Source organism: Neolamprologus brichardi, chromosome 6 (assembly GCF_056152115.1).
Source record: "Neolamprologus brichardi isolate AB-2024 chromosome 6, ASM5615211v1, whole genome shotgun sequence".
In the NCBI taxonomy this organism is placed as follows: domain Eukaryota; kingdom Metazoa; phylum Chordata; class Actinopteri; order Cichliformes; family Cichlidae; genus Neolamprologus; species Neolamprologus brichardi.
This window is the reverse complement of record NC_142109.1, coordinates 10,816,537-10,840,814: the sequence shown is the minus strand read 5'-3', so window position 1 is coordinate 10,840,814 and position 24,278 is coordinate 10,816,537. Positions and strand designations below refer to the sequence as shown.

Sequence of the window (24,278 nt, the reverse complement as noted above, 5' to 3'; positions counted from 1 at the left end):
CAGATTGCTTGCCTACCAATAATAATATTTGGTGTAAAAATTGGAAATTATTCTGTGAAGTAGCAGAAAATATTCTGATTATGATTGCAGGAAAAATTAACTGAGGACAAATCCCGTAGCCTTGTTTCTTTTTAACAAGTTAGGTTGCTTTCTGCTTCTTGGTTGCTGTTCATGCTAAAGTGGAATATTTGTCCTTAACCCCAAACAGGAGGAGACCCACTAGGCCAATTTGCCATTGAACATATTCAGAATGAATGGAAGGTCTCTGTCAGGAAGCCCCTGGACCGTGAAGAAAAGGACAATTACCTCCTTAACATTACTGCCAGTGATGGCATCTTCACTGCCAAAGCTGTTGTAGAGGTCAAAGTGCTGGATGCCAATGACAACAGCCCAGTATGTGAAAAGGTAAAGTCCTCTTTGCTCTGGTTCTGCTCTTAATTTCAGTTTGCTGTCTTGTGAGTTTTCTCGGTTTTCACTTTGATTTCTTCCCCTCTTCCGTTTTCCTCCTCCTGTACCTGCCTTCTAGTCTGTATACAGCGAAAGCGTCCCAGAGGACTCCCCTGCAGGCAGGCTTATTTTGCAGGTTTCTGCCACAGACGCTGACATCCGCTCAAACGCCCAAATCTCTTATGAGCTCCAGGGAGTTGGATCGGAATTGTTCATCATTGACTTTGTCACAGGTGTGTATCTGTGGAGTAAAACACATTTGCTTAAATACTGCTCTGTGAAAAAAGAGAGAGCGTTGATCATGCGGTGTTCTAAACTCAGTGGAAAAGCATGTGCTCTGTTTATATTTTATGTGAGTAATTTGTCTCTTCTTTCTTTATGAGTCCATCTGTGTCCGCAGTCATTGAGTTAGATTGCTTTCCAGCTGTGTTGAAGGCATTTATGATTATTATGGGAACAGTATGCAGGACACTCATGCTAAAGCCACTCATGAAACACGCTTAGCCCTCTGCTTGGAACAACACGATCTGAAAGACAGCTCAGCGTGACAGCAGTTTTATGTTTTACATGAGAGTTGTCGGGGAAAAAAGTTATTGTTTGTGTGTCTGCGTGTGCGAGTTTCAGTGGATGCAAATTACTGTATTGTCAGCATTGGAAGAAGCAAGATGGTTTTCTTGTGCCCTGTTGTTATTTACTTATTCAAGAGCCAAGAACATTTCCCTGCAGGGCAACTGATAGACCCACAGTGGCACTAAAGTACACAGTTGCAATACTTAAGATTGAATTTATGGCCACTATACTTCTTTCCTGCAAATAATTTCTTCTGGGAGACCCTCTAAATCAGAGATTCACTCTGACTGCTGTGTTGAAAAAAGAAACCACAAAAGAGGAAAAAAGAAAAACCACAGTGCAGGTTAACCAAAGTAGTATGCAAACAAAACCAGTTGGTTTGAACAGCTATACAGCACATCCGCTGTTTCACAGAATCCTTGAGTATTCTGCCTTAATATGCGGAGGCTGACACCAGAGCAGACAATAAGGCAACAATGTCATCCCGCTGTCTTTTGGCAGCCCTCAATTTCGAGTTTTCCAGCAGCAGGGCTACTGTTATGCAGCGGGAGTGTGATTTATTTATTTTTTTTTCAGTGCAGACAAGTAGGATTATTGCTGATGAGACCCGCCAAGAGGCTCTGGAGTTTTCCAGAGCAGTTGTGGTAATGTTGGCTGCTTGGTATCCCAAGACACTTCCAGGCTGCTTTTAGCTGCCAACTCTGATGTTTTCCTTCATCACCCCGCTCCCTTCGCTATCCTCTCCGTCCTCTCTTGCTTCAATTACTTATTTATTCTCCTCTCTACGCGCTTGAAAGCCTTCAGTTGTTCGGATGGTTTTCACTTGGTTAGTAAACAGTAGACAAGAGGGTTACATTTCTTTAAAATGCCTCAGGTTTGTCCACTCATACATAAACTTAGCATTTTGATTGATTTTTTTCTCTTTTTTTCTTGTACACATTTGACTTTTATGTTGTTCTGACACCGACTCTTCCCCAAGAGCCCGTGTCTGCATTTTTGCATTTCTTCTCAAAACCTTCCTGTCTTACCTTCAGGGGAGCTGAAGACCTCAAAGCCCCTGGACCGAGAAGACAAAGACGAGTACAGGTTTAAAGTGCGTGCGGTGGACGGAGGAGGGCGATACTGTGAATCTGACATCCATATTATTGTAGAAGACGTCAATGACAACCCACCGCAGTTCTCATCTGACCCCTACACCATCACCGTCTTTGAAAACACAGAGATGGGCACTTTTGTGGCAAAGCTGTCAGCGAACGATTTGGATACTGGTGAGTTTTATTCTCTGGCACATTCTAGGTAGAGGGCAGCTGTTATTTACAGTGAGGTGGAAAATCATAAGAACGATTTTGCGCAACTGTAAAATTGATGCAAGTCTTTATTGATACAGATGTACAGCAATAAAGCGCTAATTACCCATAGACAAATTTCATTTGAACACAGCAACTATCAGACACTGCTGCTGTAAGTGCCGAACTTTATTGCACACATGAAAGCCATAATTTGACAGATTTAACACTGAAACAGCAGGTCCTTAATTTTAGACCGTGATTAGTTTGTCATTACACCACTTTGCTGGACCAAAGGATGACGTATAAAAACCCAGCAACTCATGAAGCTAATTTTAGCATCCTGTATTGGTTGATATTATAAAACTAAAACCCCTGAAAAGGCTGTTTGATATGAAAAAAAAGTCCCAAGCCAAAAAAATCCACCATTTTCATTTCCACTGATCTATGAAGAAGACGCGGGTCATCACTTCCTGTCGCTTCACACTTGGAGAGATTAAAAAAAAAAAAAATTAAAAAAGAAAGAAAAGAGAAGCAGCCTTTAAACTCCGAGTTGCTGAGTATCAGTCTTTTCACACTCCTTGCCTCACACATGTTCATGCAAGACTTCAGATCCTTCTATTCTTTCTCATACAGAGTTAAGCGGAAGAAGACATTATATTGAGAATGCTTTAAAAAAAAGCTTCATAACAAATCTCTCTGATTAAATCAGCCTATTGGACCAGAACTCAGTAATAAAATGTGTTTTAGGCAAACATTTAAGCTTCCAAAAATGCAATAATCTCAGGAAGCTGGTAAAATGTGCTTAAAATGCAATTAATGGCAACATATTGCATTGCTCACGATCACAATAAAAAAGCATATGCACATTAATACAGGACTGTGCTTCTGAAATACCCTTTAATGGGTTGGAATAAGCAGTGCTGACTTGCTATGAACAGGTTATTATCTCACCATGGTGGAACAGCATCGCACTAAATGGCAAGAGGGAGGGATAACAAATGTGAATTTTCATGAATGATCAACCCCTCAAATTAAAAGCTCTATTACACTCTAATGAAATTCTTCTCTCTTCAAGTTGAATTCTCAAAAGAGATGATTGCAATTTTCCATTCGCCTGGTGCAAAGCCACGGGGCCACATATTTATCTCAGGCGTCTCCTCCTTTCAGCAAACATTGCCAATCACTAAGAGGCTCACACTCGGGTAGGCCGGAGAGCTTGAAGCGTGCAGTTTAACAGTCTTTTTTTCTTTCTCAGGAAACTAGTGGACCTGCCGTTCCAGATTGCACCTTGGGTTTAATGAAGCAGAACACTTTAGCTTGAAAAACCATTTCAGCCTGTTAGCTGACAATCGACACTGTCTCTTTTTGTTTCCCTCCCCTTTTTTTGGTGGGGGGCCGGAGTGACAGCTTGACAGAATGAAAAGGATGCTAAAACTGACTCCCTCAAGGAAAAATGTTAAATGAAAGAAAAGAGAGGGGAAAAAAGCTGCCATTAAGACATTTTTCCCTGGAGGCTTTGCTGGCAAAAATTTTACTTTGCATTTGGTACATCTGGGCTAAGGGTACTTGAAGGAAGGGTGGAGGAAAGAACAGTGCTCCCTGCAGTTTAGCCGGGAGCAATAATTATTTAGACATACACTGTGTGAGCACAGAGAGGCATTTGATCAGTATTTCTCCTGCATATGGGTATTTCACACATTTCTTTCCTCTCTGTGTGTCGGTCTAGTATATTTGATTTAGTTGCAAGCTTGAAGCACAGCTGGCAAATCCCAACCAGACACACAGGGTGTACAAAAAAATAGGCTTCATAGCTGACCCAATTCACTCCAGCTTCAGTCAACTGTGTTTGTGGCCGACGCTTAAAATGCAAAGCCTAATGTAACCCTCTTCCCACGAGGAAAGAGTTGCTTTATCTTTTTATATTTTTCACTGAGTGGACTCATTCTTGGCATTTGCTGCCATGTGCCATGGCCTTGGTGATCGCTGTACGATGTTTGATATTTAGCCATATTGCCGAGCCACTATTCGACCCACTGTTACAATCTCTGAGAGGCCGCACTTATCAGTGTGGGATGATTATGAAGCAGACAAAGATTAAGACCCAGACTGATGCCCTTGATCTGTGATAAACTTTGGAATTTCTTCTCTTGATTTTGCTTTGTGCTTTTATCACTCTACCGTGGTCAGAGTGTGTCTCTCTCTTAGCTCTCTGCATTGCCGCTTCTTCTTCATTTCTCTTCGTAAGTTGTTTCAGTGTGGGGGCATTTAATTATATTTTGCTTTGCCCACCTTGTTGCTGTGTAAGATTCATACACGTTCTTCAAGTTTGTTACTAAAATCATGTAGAAAAATAAGAAAATTCCAGGGCAAAGCTAAGGAAACACACAAACACACACACAAAACAGCTCAAGTTGAGTCAGATGATTTGTATTTATTAAGCACATTTAAAAACAAGAGTTGACCCAAAGTGCTTTCTAGTCAAGACAGATGAATTTAACAGTCCTGTTATATGTAAATACAAATAGATGAATACAAGATTTTAAAAAAGATAAATAAAACATGGCACATAAATGAATAAAAACACATTAAAATGAAGCAAATAGACAAAATTAAGTGCAAATCACACTAAATGGTTGTCTTTCTGACTATATTAGTTCTGAATGTCTGGACCTGTTCAGCATGTGACAGCTGTGATGCTGCAAAATGGCAGGATTGCTCAGCAACCTTGATTTTATATAGGAACATAGCCAGAACACAGCTACATGAGAACCAGAACTGAAATCCTTGTTGCAAAAGAAAATGTCATAAACAAGTCGTGCTCATCAGCAGAGTCACTCAGAGTGTGTGTAACATGTTGGCACATGTTTGCGTTTCTAAATTAGACACAAATTATTTGCAAACCTTCACTAGCTTATCTGAGAGTGACTGCATTTGTTTGGAGACAGGTTGCTTACCTGTAAGATCAAATGTGGTCACTGGAGCTGACCTCCTTCCAACTGGTTGCTGAACATGAAAAAAATCAGTGTAATCACCAGGCAACCACTGATTTCTTTCCGAGTTGCACAGAAGTTGCCGTTCTATTTCGCTCTGACACGACTGAGCCGTAAAACAGATTTATGTGGGTAAAAGTCAACATTAATGATAACACAAAAAGAAAAATAAAGTCTAAAAATAGAAAGGTAGTGTATGTAATATAAGAAAGTTCACCCGTGATTTAATATACAAATTATATATTTGCTTTGGTTTGGCTTTGGTCAGTGAGCTATATCCAAGCTGCTGTGCAACACATAAACACGCACATCTGTTTAACTGGCCTCAGTAAACAAAACACAGAAAGCACAAACTTCTTGGTCTCTCTGTAAAACAGAGCGGTCATAATACTTGTTAGATAGTTACTTTCAAATGCTTGAAAAGGCACCAACAGCTCAAACCCCAATCGAGAGCTCCAGCTTTCTGACTCGAGTTAGCAACAATGAGGCCTGTTTCACAGCAGTCAGCCACAGCTGCCTGTTAGCACACCTGTGAACCTGCATGTACTAACCATTTGAAAACAGGTTAGCAGTATAAAGAGCAAACTCCAACCATACAGTTATTATGAAGGCTTAGTGACCATAGCAGCTTTTTGCTCTGGGATATAAACATGTTTGTTGCCTCACTTTTGGAGCCAGACTCATGAGACCATTCAAGGAACGTTTCAGTTTTTACCATTGAAGTGTTGCCTCTTTTTTCACCCTGCTTGTTGCTACTTGTTCACGAGGCCACTAATTAATAAGTTCCACTTCTGGTTTCATATGAAACATTTCTGCTGTGTGACCCACATAAACCCACGATCATAAACATCGGCGGATACAACAAGATAGCCAATAATAATTTAACACAGTTCACTTAACCACTGTAAAGCAATTGTCCTAAAGATGATCAGAGCAGATGAAGGTGATGAGAAATTATATAAGCAGGGTTCCCCTTGGCACTTGCTCCAGCATGGTAATGAGATCTACAGAGGATGGGGGCACTTACCTGATAAATGGGAATATAATAGCATATTCAAAATGGGGGCCACCTGCAGTAAAGCATTACGATTATTATTGTGATCCGTCTCTGTCTTGTTTCTGGGACCGTCTTGCTTGTGGGAGGACATGAGTTATGACTACTGCATGGATTAGAGATTCAGAGCTCCTGTTTATCAGAGGCTGTGTGAAAGACGGATGTTTTAGAAGGGCATAGGAACGTGACATTTAACTATTCAACAATCAATACATCTATGTAGAAATCAATATGCTTGTTTATGTCCTCCATTTAAGAGTGTTTCTCTTTATGTGACCATCAGTTTTATGGTGCGTAGCATTTGGCTCATCAGCTCAGATGTGTGGAAGTGAAAGCAGCATGAGCTCAAAGGAGTTGTAACTGAAAAGTATTGTATGATGACTAATAGGAGTGATTGCCATTGTAATGCAATTTTTAAAAAAAGCATCATCTTTTTTGTCACCCCAGGCCTGAATAGCGACATCCTCTACTCACTGGTTGAGTCCGCTGATGGATTTTTCTCAGTTGACGAGTCCACTGGTGTAATAACCCTGGAGCGTCCCTTGGACCGCGAAGTGCAGTCAGTATATGAGCTGAAGGCCCGTGCCAGTGACCAGGGCTCGCCGCGTCTGTCCTCGTTTTGCCAGGTGGTGATCTCCGTCCTGGACATCAACGACAATCCGCCGGTGTTTGAGCACCGTGAATACACAGCCACCATGTCTGAGGATGTGGCCGTGGGTACTCAAGTGCTCAGGGTGCACGCAGCCAGCCGAGACACCGACGCCAACGGCGAGATCACTTACAGCATCATCAGCGGGAACGAGCATGGCATGTTCAGCGTGGACCCAAAGACTGGTATGTGGTAGTTTTTTTTTTATATTTGTTTTTTGAATTCCTGCACTGGCGTTGTAGGCTTGAAAATGAAATCATCTTTGTTGCGACATGACAGATGTTGTTGCATTTAACCCTTTAATTCAGTCCCAAACCCCTGGGCTGGTCCATGAGTCGTTTGGTACCGGGCTGCGAGAGTTGAGGCTCGGGTGTGAAATTTATGTTTTTTGGGGTTTTTATTGTTTTTAGCGTTAACTTGGTTTTCCTGGGTCTTTCCTGTGTGTTGTGAATAAATCTTCTGTTTACTGGTTTTATTTTGTTGTATTTATCCGCGACACATTAAAGGCCGGTCCGTGAAAATATTGTTGGACATAAACCGGTCTGTGGTGCTAAAAAGGTTGGGGACCGCTGCTTTAATTGTCCTGGGATTGCAATGGCCCATTTGCTGAAGGGGTCATTTTGACCAGAGGACAGAAGAGTTAAACAGATTTTGCATTGAAATCCTAACGTTTGTAAATAATTTTGCTGTGGATTTAATATACAAAAAAACCCTTGGTTTGTTTCCAAATGGGCTGTGATTGGCTAGTTTCATTATTACAATGCAACACTAAAGTAAGAAAATCCCTGGTTATGTTTTTAACTCAGTGTAGCTGAACAGGATTTAGTTTTTGAATGCCAACTCAGTGCCAGTGATGGATGATGTTTTGACTTAAGGTATATTTAAGCTGAAAATGTTTGCATGTGAAAGTATAAACCCACTTTAAAAAATGACAACATGCAAAAAAAAAGAATCACAAGAAAGAGTTGTTGTGACACAAATATGTGTTTTGTAATATTTAGATGATAAACAAAAATACATTTTGGAGTCTTTTTAACAGCTAGATACATTTCTGGTTTTGTGCCTCAGGTGACGTCTTTGTGATTGAGCCGCTGGACTATGAGGCCTCTCATGAATACTACATTACAATAGAGGCTACAGATGGCGGTTCGCCGCCGCTCAGTGACATGGCTACTGTGAACATCAACCTGACAGATGTCAACGACAACAGACCCATCTTTAGCCAGGACGTCTATACAGCCGTCATCAGCGAGGACGCCGAGCTGGGAAAGACTGTGATGGCGGTAAGAGCGCACACACTGTCTTTGGTATACAGCAGGTGCTCGTTGTGGGGAAACAACTGTAAAGGTAGACACAGGGTGAGAGACATTTTTCATCTCTCGCTCTGGACTTTCCTCCAGCAAAATCTGTCATCTTGTTCACCTTCTCACTCTGTTGCTCATTTTCTCCCTCGCAGCCTTTCTCTTCTCTGCCCATTACTCACTGAATACTATCATATATCTGCACCTGTGGCAAATCACCATCTGGTGGAACGGCTAAATTAGGACCAATGCTCTTCATGCTCACTGCATCCCTGTTCTCGTGCACTATCTGACACACATGCTCGGGGAGTTTAATTAAAAGCATTTGACTCATTAAGCCCCTATCCTAGATAAGCCATTTTCTGCCTTTTGCAAGTTAAATTCTCACTCCCATCGATTTCTGTCTACCTCCTCTGCTTTCTCCCCTCATAAAAGATCTCTGCTTGTGGCCATTTATCTGTGTGTAATGTACCTGAATATAAATTATCCATCAGAGAATTTTAATGCCTGCCATTGTCTCATTCTTGTAAATCTTCACTGTCTGCTGATTTCCCCGGAGATGTGACGCTTGGTCGGTTTTAAGACTTAAGCATGTGTTGATCTTTTTGTGTGTGCGAGTGTAGCAGTGGTGTGAATGGAAGAAATGTAAGTTTGTATGCCCTAGTGTTACATCAGTGGAGACTACAGCTAGCTATCTGTTTTTTAGATTACACAGCACTCTCCCATTAAATATGCTAAAACATGAATGAAAATCACAGCAACTAATCGAATCATTTCAGTGATTTGCTTTAAAGCCCCTTGTTTTAAATGTAAACAATGTAAACTCTTTAACAATAAATAAACTAATATAAAGTTTACCAAACAGGTTAGCACACCGGTTAATTATTCATTAGGAGTATCTAATCTTTAGATTTTATTCAAATATTGATAAAACCTGATCATTGGACACCTTTTTTCTACATGTAGACTTGGCCTTTCTGAACTCCCAGGCCAGCGATTGAAACAACTGCGAATGAGTGCACAGGACACCGCTGATTGACATTTGACCCTGTAGTACATACATTAGAGGTTTATCTGATTATTCTCATTATTGCTGATCATTCTTTGAAAATGTGTTTTATTTCACCTCTTTCTGCACGCACACACATACGTGGGCACAATCCCAACCACTTCAAGACACTGTAGTGTTTGAGCACAGAAAGAAATGCAAATATAATTATCATGTTTTATTAATGCAGCGGGTAATTGTTTAAAGCTGATTGAGAAACAAGGTTTTCAGAGGTCATGTTAGAATAACATGGACAAGCAGCCTCTTTTCAAGAGCTGTTGATTGATCGATTGTGGTGTTCATGTTTGATTGATTCAAAGGTGATGGCTGAGGATTTTGACGGGCCTTCATACAACCACGTGCGGTACTTCATTGTGGCCGGTAACCAAGGCAGCCCATTCACCATTGATCCGGTCAGAGGGGAGCTTAAAGTTGCTCGCCAGCTGGACAGAGAGAGAGTAAGAGAAACCGCAGATACAATGCTGACTGTTCATACACAGTTTAATCCACCTAGGAACTAATTGCAGTCTATGCAGAATCCAATCAAAAGTCATGTCAGGTCTAATAGGGAAGCTTGTTTACCGATTTCTGCTATATTGCATGCAAAAGCAGCTTCGTCCGTCTATGGTAATTCTCCCTCTCTTTCTTTCTCTCAGACATCGGGGTATACTCTAACAGTGGTAGCCTCAGACAACGGGGCACTCCCTCTTTCCAGCAGCGCCATGATCAACATTGACATCTCCGACATCAACGATAACCCTCCCCTTTTCTCCCAGGCCAACTACAGCCTCATCATCCAGGTGAGAGGGGGAAAGGGGTCAATGCGGATAACTGATTAGAGTTGGAAAGGAAGAAAAAGAGGAGGAGGCGTGGTGGGAGGGGAAGAGGGGTGCAGTGGACACAGAGAGAGGGATTAACAGGGAGTAATAATAGAAGACTGCACGACTAGAATGTCAAGAAGCAAGTTGGAGGATGGAGCAAGAACAGAGGTGAGGAGGGGGATAAAGAGGAGGGTGAGGGAATTGAAAGACACAGGCTGCATTTTAAGTATAAACTGGCAGATGGGGATGGAAGAGAGGGAGGAGTGATGGACAGTGGGAATATGGAAGATACTAAGCTAATAAAGCATGACTGACTGAACTGAGGGAGGTGCCTGTAATTCAGTTTTTGAGATTAAAAAGGAGAAGATTCAAAAGACGGGAAAGAAGACTCATTTCCAGTTTTTCTCTCTATTTAGAAGCCTAAATAAGATAAATTTGGGAGATATCATGAAGAGGCAAAATATATATTCCAAACAGCACTTCAGGATAGAACATTGTTTTGCCTTCTGACTGACTTTATTTTACTTACACCAGAGCCTTGATCAAAGTATGGTACAAAATCCCACAAAAACAGAACAAGAAAAAAGACATAGTGTGCAGATACTGTACGAACCACAAAAGGATCCGTAGTTTTTTGCCTCTTTTTTTCCCTCAAGAAGAAAAAGTCTAGTTTTCACTCAGGGCTTGAAAGAGTCAACAGAAGGACAGATTTGAAGCTCATTCAAGGACAGAAAACAAGAATTCTGCCTATAAAACTGTCATCTTCCTTTTTATTGTTACTCATGAGAAGCCTACCCGCAAGTTTGTGGACAGGCTCTTAGACCGGGACTATTGCCAGATAAATAAAAATAGAGCTAAGCGTCTACAGCCTCAAATCTTTAGTTAAGCCCAGCAGTACTTGGAGCTAAACGCTAGCATGTATAGTGTGATGTTTAAAATGTTTATCGCCACAGCTGAGAAAGTTAGCTGGGGGCTTTGGAGCTGAGGTTGATGGGAACTGTTTGGCTGTAAACCAAAAGCATTTTTCAGATACAAGTTTTGACTTTGTGAAGGCGGTCAGAAGGATTTATGGACGCCGAGTCAGTTTCAGTGTTGCAGCACAGCTGCGTTTTCTGAGCAAATATCTAAGACGTTTGAAGTTAAACATCACAGCTTCGCCATAACCACGTCTTCTCAGCGCAGTGTTAAACACACCTCTGCTGCTTCCCACAGGAGAACCGTCCAACAGGCACGAGTGTTCTTCAGCTCACTGTAACCGATCGGGACGCTTCTCACAACGGGCCACCTTTCACGTTTGCCATCGTCGCTGGGAACGACGGCGACGTTTTCCACATCAATCAGCAGGGAGCTCTAGTGGCCATGGGGGTGCTGAATAGAAAACATAAAGAAAACTACCTACTGCAAGCACAGGTGAGTCGAGGAGTCCGAGGAGAAACCGGAGTTGAGAGGTTGTATCGATTTAACCATCAAGCCACAACAATCTGATCTATCTGTCTTCTCTCTTTTTCCTCTCTGTACCTTTACTGTCACGCTCCCACATTTTGCCAACTACTCAGTGCTCCACCCTGCATCTCCTTCCTTTAAAGCTTCTAAATGTATTCTAAATTCAGCTTTTATAGGGTGGTGTAAGGTGTATAAGGCAGCAGCATCAGAGTGCATCTCACAGGAGAAGCTCAAATAAGAGATTTTTTTTGATTTAGCTCGATCACGTGTCACTTCAGAGGAAGGAACAGAGAAGAAATGTGTGGGCAGAAAGGACATGAAATGTGTGATGTCTTGTTACACACAAGATGCACACTCAGATGTGAGTCATCGTTGTTTTTCTCTCAGAGAGCGGATGACCATCTCTGTGAAAGTGTGAATGCTAAAATGTATGATGTTGATGGCTTTAAAATGGGTTACACCTACAGTATGGAGATGCAGTGAGATTAGGGATGTGAGCAGCACAAGAGCTTGATTGCCCTCTGCTGTTGGAACAAAGATTAAACTCGGATGCTCTCTCTGTTTTTTTCTTTCTCATACTCAGGTGTCAGACAGTGGCAAGCCACAGCTCTTGTCCACCACCTTCATCAGCGTGCGTATAATTGAAGAAAGCGTCTACCCTCCCGCCGTTCTTCCTCTCGACATTTTTGTGTCGACCGCCGGCGATGAATACCCCGGAGGAGTCCTGGGCAAGATTCACGCCACCGACCAAGACATCTACGACACTCTCACCTACAGCCTCGCTCCTTCATCCTCCTCGGATGAGAGCAGCGGCTTGTTTTCTGTGTCGCCCTCCGACGGCAAAATTATCGCCCTGGGTCCTCTCGATGTGGGGCACTACCCTCTTAACGTGACGGTGACCGACGGACGCTTCACCACGCCGGCTGACGTCACCGTGCATGTCAGACAAGCAGCTCGTCAGGCTTTGGATAACTCCATCGATGTGCGCTTTGCGAATATCGCGCCCGAGGAGTTTATTGGGGACTACTGGCGCAACTTCCAGCGAGCGTTGAGAAACATTGCCGGAGTTAGGAGGAGCGAGGTTCAGTTAGTCAGCCTGCAGCCTTCTGAGCAAGGAGATCTGGATGTTCTGTTGACTCTAGAGAGAGCTGGCAGTCCCTATCAATCTCAGGAGGTAAGACTAGGAAGTAGTCTAACATATTTGCACCGATAACAGTTAATCTGTCATATATGCCCTCAGCTTGATAGATTTCGTTTCCATTGTGGCCATCTGGACACAGAATGGGAGGTAAACACAGGTGATACCATTAATGAGGTACAAGTGACAGGTAACACCTGTGTTACATACTGTTTTGTGTCAAAATGGTTACTCTAAAAAGGCGCTACTACTTGAAACCGAATCCAAATGATATTAAAAAAAGGGACTTCTAGATCGACACATCAGATCTTGATGAATGCAATGCTCAAGTTTAAACACTGTGTAGGTTATTGGGATCAAATGGCTGATTGAGCTTTCAAGAATGTTGTGCTACTTTTGAAAGACTGACTCAAGAATCCAGAAATTCAGTATTTCGTCAGGTCGAGTCCGTTGTACTCAAAGCTTTTGGGTTCTTCTTTTACAGTGAGAATTAATGATCAAACACGCCTTTCTTTCAAACAGCTCTTTGAGAAGTTTGAACTAACTGTGACTTGTTTTAAAAATGACTAACAAGTATCCAATTTTTCTGCTAATTAATGTTGCCAATTAGGCAGTTGATTAGTCACAAGTTCAGCCCCGGCCTTTAACCCTTTAAAGCCGGTCAGAGCGGGCACGCTCCGTTTTGCGTAACTATTTTTAAATCCCGGTAGCTCTGCAACCAAGTCAGCTAGCGCAATAATTTTTTGCACTGCTGGAAATAGTTTATTTTGATGCACATGCAGTTTTTTTGCAAATTTGCATTATAATATTTATTTTCGTTTTTCCTGCAGTGTATAAAAATTGGTGTATTTAAAAAATAAAAATAAAACTATGAAGACGCTCAAAATACATTTCCTGTGGTGGGAAACTATTTTGTGCATCTTTTTTGTATTTACAGTTTTGAGGGATAAGCCTCTTAAATTTCTCTAACTAGAAATATATGTTAAAAAAACAAAAACGATTTTCAATTTTTTTGTAGTTTATTGCACTTTTTTGCAATTTATGTAATTACTATGCACTTAATGCATATATATTAATAAAATTTGGGCTATAATGGTTGTATTGATGTATAGCAACTTGAAATGCTCCCAAAAATGGCACTACAACATGTAAAAATATAATATAAGCTCTGGCAGACTTGGTTCTATGGTAGGTCTTAAAGGGTTAAATGACTTCAGCCATTAATCACAAATCAGAACTGATTAATTTTCCATTGACTAGTGAATAATCAGAGCACTCATTTAAACAGTTTATCGAGTGTTTTGTTTTTTCCAATTTTCCTCAGGTTGTCTTCCGGAAGCTGAACTCCTCTGCGGCTGTGATTGAGGAGATGACGGGCATCCGCATCGTGCGGGTGGCGCAGAAGCTGTGCGCGGGCCTGGACTGTCCATTACACTTCTGCGATGAGGTCATCTCCCTGGATAAAAACGCCATGTCCACTTACAGCACGGCCCGCCTCAGCTTCGTCACCCCACGATACCAGAGAACCGCGACCTGCCAGTGCGAAGGTTCCTGATTACACCTCATGCACCTACGTATTTGCTCATATATGGTTTGGTAGATTTCCTAATCTCACCTGTGCTATTTTGGCATTTAGGTGGCAGATGCCCCATGCTGAACAACCTGTGTGAGAACAACCCCTGTCCTGAGGGTATGGAGTGTGTGGCAGATCCCAGAGACACTGAGCACAGTTGTGTGTGTCCTGAAGGTAAAAAAGGCAAATGCTCCGGTAAGACTATCTGTGATTTGGATATTCTGTCTAACATTTTCTGCATTTACACTGCTGTTATGTCTTACTTGTACATTTGTTCATCCTGTGCCAGATGGCCACTCGCTCACATTCAGTGGAAATGGTTATGTGAAATACCATCTGATGGAGAATGAGAACAAGGAGCTGATGAAGCTATCCTTGCGACTCCGAACCTTCTCCAGCCACGCTACCGTCATGTATGCTAAAGGCACAGACTACAGCATCCTTGAGGTGTGTGCAAACCTATTTTCCAGCCCCATATTTCACTCACGGGTGTTTTTTCCCCCCTTCTGTCATTTTTAAAACTGAATGGAAAACCTTGCTTATCTTGAATAAGCCTTTGCATTTCTTAGCCCATCTCTGTATTACTGCTCAGCATTTCCATATCAGAAGGGTCTAAAAAACCCATGACTGACCCGACTTCTCTCGAGACCAGCCAGCCATGTGTACCAACCAAGTATGCTGAAGGGTTCAAGAAAGCCATTTTAAACCTTCTTTCACATGAGGGACTATGGGAATGTGGTGGTGGGTTGAAAAACACACACACAAGAGCTATTTTAGTAGTGGGAGGGAAACAGAGAGCAGTTTTCCACACATTCCTTTTTCGAGTCTGTCTGGTATAGCAGTCAACATCCCAGACTTCAGAGGAAGAACTGGCTTAGAGACAGATTTAGTTTAACAGGCTGCGAGCTGTTTTTTTTTGTTGTTTTTTTTCAGAGGCTTGAGCAGAAGTTTAATTGTTTTATAAAGCTGTTGTTTTTTCTGTAAAGCTCTTCGAAAGCCAGTAAAGTGGAAGTGTCCTGTGTGAAAAACTGATTTAAAACAGTGACTCAGTAGCTTTTGAGTCTCAGTGTTGAGATGAATGACCTGGTGTGATATGTGCAGGATGTGTAGCATATTCTAAAGCTGTATTTTGTGTCCCTGAAACAGATCGTGAACGGCCGTCTGCAATACAAGTTTGACTGTGGCAGCGGCCCCGGGCTGGTGTCAGTCCACAGCGCTCAGGTTAGCGATGGCGAGTGGCACTCCGTTTCCCTGGAGGTGGACGGTAATTATGCTAAACTCGTGCTGGACCGGGTGCATGCTGCCTCGGGCACAGCCCCGGGCACTCTGCGGACCCTTAATCTTGACAACAGCATTTACTTTGGGGGTCACGTACGCCAGCACGCCTCCCCTCGCCACGGACGCAGCCTGCCTGTCACCAACGGGCTGCGTGGCTGCATGGAGGCCATCACCCTGAATGGCCAGGAGCTGCCTCTGAACACAAGGGCTCGCTGGGCCCACGCTGTGCTAGAGGACATCGTGGACGTGGCTCCTGGCTGCGCGCTCGCACCTGCCGAGAGCTGTTCTAGCAACCCCTGCACTAACGGAGGGAGCTGCACCTCGCTGCCTAATGGAGGTAGGTGGAGTCCTGCTTGGCTCATTGCACTCACTTATTTTCCAGTCCTTGTGCATTTCCTTGAGTCTGGTTTTCATTGAGAAGTTTATCTGATTATGTATCGCTGCCTTTCAGACATATTAAATTCCATTTACCGGCATCCAAGGAATAGCACAGATTTTCAAATTAAGAGGCAAACCGTGATTTTAATCTGGAGCAGCTGTTAGGTCTGTTACTTGTCCTAATTCAGTTTTTCTCTGCTTAATAAGGAAAAATCTACTAAATACTAAAATTATGTTTTAGTGTAAACGCTTCATTCTGATTTACGCCTGTTAGGGCTGTTTGCCGTTGATGTGGATTCAACACTTCTGCATCTGTTTCACATTAAAAACCTGCCAGTGGTTCAGGGGCATAATTACAGTCTTGCCATTACCAGAAGGCTTTTGGTAAAACATCTGCAGGGTGTTTTAAAATCACACCAGCCTATTTTAGAAAAAAGAAATAGATTTATGATGACAAAAAACGTCCGTTTGTTCACGCCGTTTTTCTAAACTCTTCAGGCTACTTCTGCAAATGCCCCGCTTCGTTCATGGGCACACACTGTGAGATCCCCATAAGTCCTTGTGCCTCCAACCCCTGCCTGTATGGTGGCACCTGTGTGACCCGAGGAGGTGAATTCTACTGCCAGTGCAGAGGGCAGTACTCAGGACCGAGGTACTGCACTGTTTTATGTTTAATCTTGATAATAGGAACATTGTGCGCAACATACGGGATGATGTTACTGGCTTGCTTCACATCAGCTAATGCAATTTTAAAATTAGTTGTTACTGTAGGATTTGTGCACATCTAATTTGGAATTTGAGGCTTAATGCTGGAGTAATCTTGTTGTGAATGCAGGTGCCAGTTGGGGCCGTACTGCAGAGACAACCCTTGTAAAAACAGCGGAAAGTGTATCGACAGCTTGGACGGTCCAGTATGTGAGTGTGAAGCAGGCTTCCAGGGAGACAGGTATGTCAGTGTGGAGCTCAAATAAGCAGTAACACCAGTTATTTGAATTCTCCTAGTAGGTAGATCTTATGTTTTGCAACAACTGTTAGAAAAAGCTTCTTTTTTGCCCACAAACAAACCTCAATTGAAATTCATACATGTTGTCCAGGTGCCTGAGTGATGTTGATGAGTGCATCAAGAACCCGTGTGCCAACGGAGGACAGTGCCAGAATACGTACGGCTCCTATAAGTGCAACTGCTCTCAGGGTTTCAGTGGAGCAGTGTGTGAACTCCAGGACGTTCACAGCAATAATTTGGTCTCCAACTCCTGGAACATCGGTTTGGAGGAGGTGATAGGCATTGTTGTCTTTGTGTCTAGTATCTTCATACTGGTCCTCCTCTTTATTATCATCCGCAAGAAGGCCTGCCGCAGAAGGTCAAAGAGCGAAGATGATGACAAACATCCTGGAGGTTCGAACGTGCCTCACTCCTTCCTCCAGAGACCTTACTTTGATGCCAAATTCAACAAAAACATCTACTCAGACATCCCTCCTCAGGTGCCCGTGCGGCCTATCTCCTACACTCCCAGTATTCCAAGTGACTCAAGAAATAATTTGGATAGGAATTCATTCGAGGGCTCCACCATACCAGAGCATCCCGAATTCAGCACCTTCAACCCAGATTCTGTGCACGGGCACCGCAAAACTGTGGCCGTGTGCAGCGTAGCGCCCAATCTCCCTCCTCCCCCTCCATCCAACTCTGTCTCAGACAGCGACTCCATCCAGAAGCCAAACTGGGATTATGATTACGATGGTAAGTTTGATTCCAGCTGTTTTTTCCCAGGAGTTGCACTGAGCTTCAAATGAGTATGATTAGTGTCTCATTATGCTTAAAACATGGGTTATTTAGCAAGTTTCTGATTCCTTAAGTCTCCAGAGTTGTTGAGTAGTAGAAGTAAATTAGACTTGGTCACTTAACGTCAATGGTGATATTTGACTTTGTATAAAGCTGCCGCACATGTTCCAGTCAGCACCTCGCCTAAAAAGAGGCTATTTTCACTCATGTGAATGCATCGCTGACTGTCGGTAGATGCATGTGAAACTGGACGTCTGTGGAAAAAAAAACGATATCTGGATTCTCATGAATTCGTCAGTTTGTGTTAAATACACTAGCAGAGCATTCGGCACTGGTGCACTGCCAAGTAAACAATTTTTTATCAAATGTCTGTAAATCTATAAAAATCCTTCTGGCAAAAAACATAAAGGCCAGCGTATATGAGCACAAAGTTATTTTTGGAAATCCAAACTACTTTAAAACTTAACCCAACCAGCTAGTCTACTTAAAGTGCCAAAAACTACATTCTGTACTTAACTCTGTACTCACACCAGATTTTGTTGTTCTTTAAAACTAATATCCACTTGTTGGGATATTATAAAGTCATTAGTTTGATTCTTTTAAAACTGCACTTACTATATTTAGTGTAAAACGTGAGCGAGAAGGAAAAACTCTCTTTTCACAGTAAGAAACCTCCAGCAGGTCCAGACTCAAACACACAACAAGAACAACAAACAACAACAAAAATCTGCCAGGGGCATGTTCTATATTTAAAATGTGTGACTAAGATCGAACTGCGCCTTCTGTTCCAGCTAAAGTTGTGGATTTAGATCCGTGCCTGACCAAGAAGCCTGTGGAGGACAGTGCCTGTCACCCCTACAACACCAGAGGCAGCATGTCTGAGGTCCAGTCCCTCAGCTCCTTCCAGTCTGAGTCTTGCGATGATAACGGTATGCTGCCATGTTTAATTTGCTCCTCTGTAGCATTTAGAAAAAAAAGGAAAACTAACAAGACAGCACAGTTTGAACGTTTCTGGCACACGAATCTATGAGATGCATTGTTTTGGTTTTCTGTTTGTTGCTTTTTGTTCCTTTTCTCTGATCGGCCTGCAGGATTTTGCAACATTTGTCTTGTTGATTTGAGCGCTAACACTTTTCTCTCTGCATGTACAGAATGGATGGCCCAGTAGTGGCTCTAAGGGTCATTTGTCCTGTTTTTTTTGTTTTTGTTTTTTCTCTTTCTTTTTTGCTGCGGGGTTTCAGCTCCCATATGGATCAAATCAGTCCACAGATCCAGAACAAGGTTTTAAATAGGGGTTCCGGCCTGTAAGTCCTCAATCACTACCGGTACAGACAGAAGCAATCACTGCAACTCGTGTTGTGCTATTCTCTGGGGATTATTTACACACACAAAAATAAATACAAATTTGACCTTGTTTCCTGTTCTTCTGGCCCCGAGTTCACCTGTGTTTAGCTTCAAAAGGAGTTTGATGACTTACTTAAACGGCAGTTATATTCTGTTTGTTCACACATCTGCGCTTTGTTTTATTTTATTTTTTATTTACAAGCATGCCTTTTTCTTCCTTTTGTCCCTCCTTTTTTGTTTCCTCATATTTTCCAAAAATAGCTCCAAACGGATGTTTCAAGCAAACATCAAGGAACATATCAAAAGGGTATACAAGCACATTTTATGTTCTCCCATTTCTTTCCCATGTCATACTTAATTACTTTTCATCATCGCTTAGATATCACGGCGGGCACTGTGCTGCTCATAAGTCATCAAACCCTTCATCCGCGCCTTCAAAAGTGACAGCAAATCCAAATTTGAATTAGAAACGGAGCGTGTTCAAAATAGGTAATTTCTGCTCTCCTGCTAATTCGTGTGTTTTCCACACGCACACACATTCGGCTTTTTCTCTTAGCTGGAAATGGGTTTCGATCTCTGGGGAATTTCACTGATTCTTCCATCTGTACTGTCAGTGGCACCCAGTAGCATCTCAGTTTGTTGTTGTTGTTGTTGTGTGATATCCTGCACAAACAAAACTAGACCCTCCTATCCTCTCCCCCACTACACACAAACACCACCACTACCATCGCTCTATTCCCACCATTGTGCTGTGCCGAACCATTAACACCGCCCTCATCCCCGCAAACATTCAGCATCAATGCATAAAAAAGCAAACGAGGACGACGTTTGTGGGACGTGTTGCTTGTGTTGGCCTCTCTCCCACCACTGTGCATTCCATATGTGTTTTTATTTGTCTTTGATAAATGATAAAGAGCGTTTGTACTAATGCTAAGATCTCCTCCACCCACTCTCCCCCCTCTCCCCTGCCTCTCACAAGCCTCCATTGTGACAGTTATCCACCTTGTCAACTCTGCTGTTGACACGGTGGAAGGAGAAGGTACTCTTCCAGCTTCCATCTGCCGCTGGTTTTTGTCCTCTGTGTTGGGATGTGAAGTGTAGGCTGTTAGAGCTGCCATTATCTTCCACTGACAAAACCTCACCGACTAGAACGTCTCCTTTTTTTTATGATTCAGACGCTAATTAAAAAGATGTGCACAAATCAAATTAAACAAGCAGCTCTAGTGTTGCGTCCTCGATTCAGAAGTCGGTCTAAGAAAATGGCAGAGCTGTTGTGCACTCACTGACCTGTCGCTGCCTCAGTCATTATTTGCCCCTCAGTGTTCATTGTCCTCATTTCATTCATGTTCCAAGCCCGATGTTCTTTCCACGTAGATTTTAATGCGACTTGTTCTTTCTCTTTTTCTCCCCCTTCTCGCCTCATGTAAAGAGTCTTTTTTGGCTCATGATCTCAAGAACCCAAGAGGTGACTTTTTTTTCTTCTTTGCTTGCCTGGTGTTGCCCTGATCCCATCCTCTGCAGTTTAACCACTAACCCTGAACCCTAATGAGGAGAGTTTAACCTCCTCTCTAACGTGGCTCTGGAGCTTTGTGGCCTGATAAGGTGTTATTGTCTGCATTGTAAGGTTATATATATGTTTCTACTCCTTCAACACTCCTGAAAAAATCCTTTGCATGACATACATGAGTATATGTTATATGATCAAAAGTGTTGCTCAGTAACTAACTGGAATTATTCTCAGTTTTTTATGTTTTTCTGTCCGTTTTACTGTTGTGTGAGCTTTCTGAAAGCCATGGCATCTGTTTTAAAACAGGTTTATTTTTAGCTTTGAAATAAGAGGAAAATCACACAGTCGGACTTGAGACTTGGCGCTGTAATGTATACGTGGGCGAGTCGTAATAATTAGGATTATTTAAATCATATCTTTTAATTTAATTACAAGATTTAATAGAAATGCTCAGAAGCAGGGCTGACTCTTTGGGAATCGCTCCCATAGACAGGAGAAAAGATGGCTGTACCCTCGGTGATGTCATCCAGATTCAACTGAAAACAAATAATGGAGTCAGAACACCATCCTGCCGTACACTTCAGATGGCCTTCAGGGGGATGCAGGTTTTTAGGCACTTCCACATTGGCTTCATTTTTATGTTCAGCTCTGTATTTTGCTGCTTTGTCAGTTATACACCCGTGACACAGTGATAATGCCCTCCTGGCTGCTTGGAGCTAGTTCATTGCCCTCAGTGATCTTTGATTAGATAAATGTATGCACGCATCCCTGAGATCAGGATGACTCACCAGCAACGGTTTAAAGTTGTAAAGGAAGAAAAAGAAATCACATTATAATCTTATAACAAAAGATAACTAAACAAAAACACAGGGAGACAGACTATTTTTGTTGTGTATTTTACTGTGTCTGTTAACTTGTGAATCATGTCTGCTGCGTGTGTCTGATCACAGAGCGTTGTGCAGTTTGTTTAAGCTCATTGTGGTGCGTGACTTTGACCTGTGTTCCTCCTGCATGGTGTGAGTTTTTAACATTAACCTGAGAGCATCTGTGCAGCTTTTGCGAGAGAGCAGTGATATAATGTGTGTGCTGTGGTCTCTCCTCCTCAAACAGGATATCACTGGGACACATCTGATTGGATGCCAAGTGTTCAACTTCCTGGAATCCAGGAGTTTCCACAGTATGAGGTTGTGGAGTCACCCGCCCCTCTGTACAGTGACCCGAGTGCCATCGACCACGACTATTATCCCGGCGGCTTTGACATTGAGAGCGATTTCCCTCCGCCGCCAGAGGACTTCCCTGTAAACGACGACCTCCCGCCGCCACCATTGCCAGAGTACAGCGACCGCTGCGACACCCTGCGGCCCCTCGGCAGAGACTTGGACGCGCCTATGACCGGTCCGGGCAGCTCAGGCGCCATCCGCCAGCGCCCGGCCCTGCCCGAGCTTTACAGCCTTAACCAGTACCTGCCGCAGCACTCCTTCCCAAGCGACGGCGGCGATACCGAGGGCCTGGGCACCACTTCAGCCTCCGCCACCCCAGCCTCCACCTTGGGTAACAGCGGTTACAGAGGAGGCTACCCTTTAGGTTGCAGTCGGGACTTTGACTCCTCTGCTCTGGACAACATGTCCATGTCTCTGTACACGTCCACAGCCTCTTGCTCGGACATGTCGGCGTGCTGCGAGGAGTCCGAGGTGATGATAAGCGACTACGAGAGCGGTGACGAGGGCCACTTTGAGCGGCTGTCCATCCCGGCGCTGGACTCCCAGCAGCACACTGAAGTCTGACACTGGATCCAAACAAAAGTGCCTAAACCCACAGCTACACCTTATGTTCACCCCTGACCACCACAGACACTAAACACGCACAGAATCTGGACCCACACACACACAGACACACACACACACATAAACACAGGGGTTTGTTGAGACTGGCTGAGAAGGCCGTTCAGCTGAGAAGATCTGAAGAAGTTATAGGAAACTCTCTGTAGCCGCTTTGCATCTGCTCAGCCCAGCCCCCCCCCCCTCGCTTTAAGTAGCTGTCATCATACACAGGAAGTGGATTGTGCAAAGGATCGACATCTCAACGTGCAACAGGAAAAACATCACGACAAAAAAAAAAAGAAAGTAAATGTCTTTGTTTCTATAAACAAAACCAAGCAAGATGTTTTTATACAAGTCTTCATTATCAGTGTAAATTTAAATGTACAGTTTTGATTTCAAAGTTTACTAGGTTTTGTAGATATTCTATGCTTTTATTTTCAACAAAAAAAGTTAAATGGTGTGACATTATCAGCCTTACTGTGCGTACATTCATTAAGAAAAAAAAGAAGTGTTTAAAAAAGAGAGATAAAGAGAAGAGCGTGACTTTTTCTGAACACAGTGTACTCGTAAAGTTTGTTGTCTCTTGCTCATTTCAAAAAGGGTCTTCAATGAACGACTGCATATTCTTGTGTTGTTTATTTTTTATTTGTTTGTTTGTACATTTTGACTTTGGAACCTCTTTATTTTTCCACCAAGAAAATGGGACCCAATATATTTATAGTGCAGAGTTATCCATGGACACGAGACTTTTTCAGGTGTCTGTGTGTGTCTGAGCAATGCTATGGTCTTGTTAAGGTTTTTATTGAATACTGCCACAAGCTCACGCTTTCCTACTGGCAATAAATTATTCCTAAAAAATACTCTGATGTCTGCGTCTGCCTTATTTTCTCAGTGTGTTTACAAGATAACTGTACGATGCATCACTCTGTTACAGTACTGGGGAAATAAATGTATTTGGAAAGGGGAAATCTTACAAACACTTTATATCTTAGTTGTTTGGATGGATGATTTCAAACAAAACTGTTAAACGATCACTCAGCAGAAAAATTAATCTGAAACAGTTCTGTTCATCAATCATTCAAATCCATTTTTTGGAACCTTTTAGGCAAACATGATTACATTTGTGTGCCGTGCACACTTGATGATTTTCTTGGTCTTGTGAGAGCTAGTATAGCTAGCGGAGCGTTTACCCCGGTGATGCTGGGTTGGATTAGTGATGGATGGAAATTTTAAATGGGTAATATGTATATATATATATACATATATATATATATGTATATATATATATATATGTATGTATGTATATACAGAAACAAGGAGAAGATAAGAAGTAGAAAAATACAAGTTACAGATGTCTTAAGAAACTATCCAAATTATAGCTACAAATGGGCCTGAATGATAGATATAAATAGGCTGAACATGGTACAAACTGGATGAACCTTAGATATTAGGATGGATTGTTCCTCCTTCATGCAATAAATATCTCCTTGAGTATTTGTTAAACTCTTCACAGACTAATAATGAATTAAACTGATCTTATAATTACAGGCAGTCCAACACTAAAACCTAAAAGCTGGCTTTAGGCCTTCTTAAACTCTTGACTGCGTTGCATCACCTCCCTCCTCCTGTCTCCCAGCAGCTGTTTGTATCAATAAACCCCAGCTGCCTCGCATGAGGCTGATAAAATAACATGACCCCGATACCTCCAGCGCTGGCCGGTCACTGCAGGCAGCCTGTGCTTTGTGGGGGCTTTTTTCCCCACTGTTTGGCTTTCTCTGCAAAGTGCTGACCTGGTCACAACTTCACACAGGATTGACTGTGCTCCCTCCTGGGCCCTGTGGTGGAAGA

The 24,278-nt window shown here is 42.6% G+C and overlaps 1 protein-coding gene across 7 annotated transcripts in view; it reads left to right on the top strand.

Annotated features, from left to right (window-relative positions):
• fat1a (FAT atypical cadherin 1a) overlaps positions 1–23,290 on the top strand; it is a 76,620-nt gene extending 53,330 nt beyond the window's left edge. For 3 of the 7 annotated variants that reach the window (XM_006796109.3, XM_006796111.3, XM_006796108.3), the window contains 19 exons: positions 209–405; positions 527–680; positions 2,052–2,285; positions 6,798–7,184; positions 8,068–8,282; positions 9,669–9,806; positions 10,005–10,148; positions 11,382–11,579; positions 12,196–12,786; positions 14,075–14,297; positions 14,387–14,518; positions 14,613–14,770; positions 15,470–15,938; positions 16,478–16,631; positions 16,815–16,925; positions 17,074–17,717; positions 18,551–18,688; positions 20,533–20,568; positions 21,721–23,290. In XM_006796109.3, the coding sequence (XP_006796172.2) occupies positions 209–405; positions 527–680; positions 2,052–2,285; positions 6,798–7,184; positions 8,068–8,282; positions 9,669–9,806; positions 10,005–10,148; positions 11,382–11,579; positions 12,196–12,786; positions 14,075–14,297; positions 14,387–14,518; positions 14,613–14,770; positions 15,470–15,938; positions 16,478–16,631; positions 16,815–16,925; positions 17,074–17,717; positions 18,551–18,688; positions 20,533–20,568; positions 21,721–22,394 (4,997 nt within the window). In that variant the 3' untranslated portion in view covers positions 22,395–23,290. Of the gene's footprint in view, positions 1–208; positions 406–526; positions 681–2,051; positions 2,286–6,797; positions 7,185–8,067; positions 8,283–9,668; positions 9,807–10,004; positions 10,149–11,381; positions 11,580–12,195; positions 12,787–14,074; positions 14,298–14,386; positions 14,519–14,612; positions 14,771–15,469; positions 15,939–16,477; positions 16,632–16,814; positions 16,926–17,073; positions 17,718–18,550; positions 18,689–19,000; positions 20,034–20,082; positions 20,143–20,532; positions 20,569–21,720 lie in introns of those variants that run through there. The other 4 variants (XR_437116.3, XR_437117.3, XM_006796110.3 and 1 more) reach the window with 4 other exon arrangements.
• Positions 23,291–24,278: the final 988 nt, after the last annotated feature.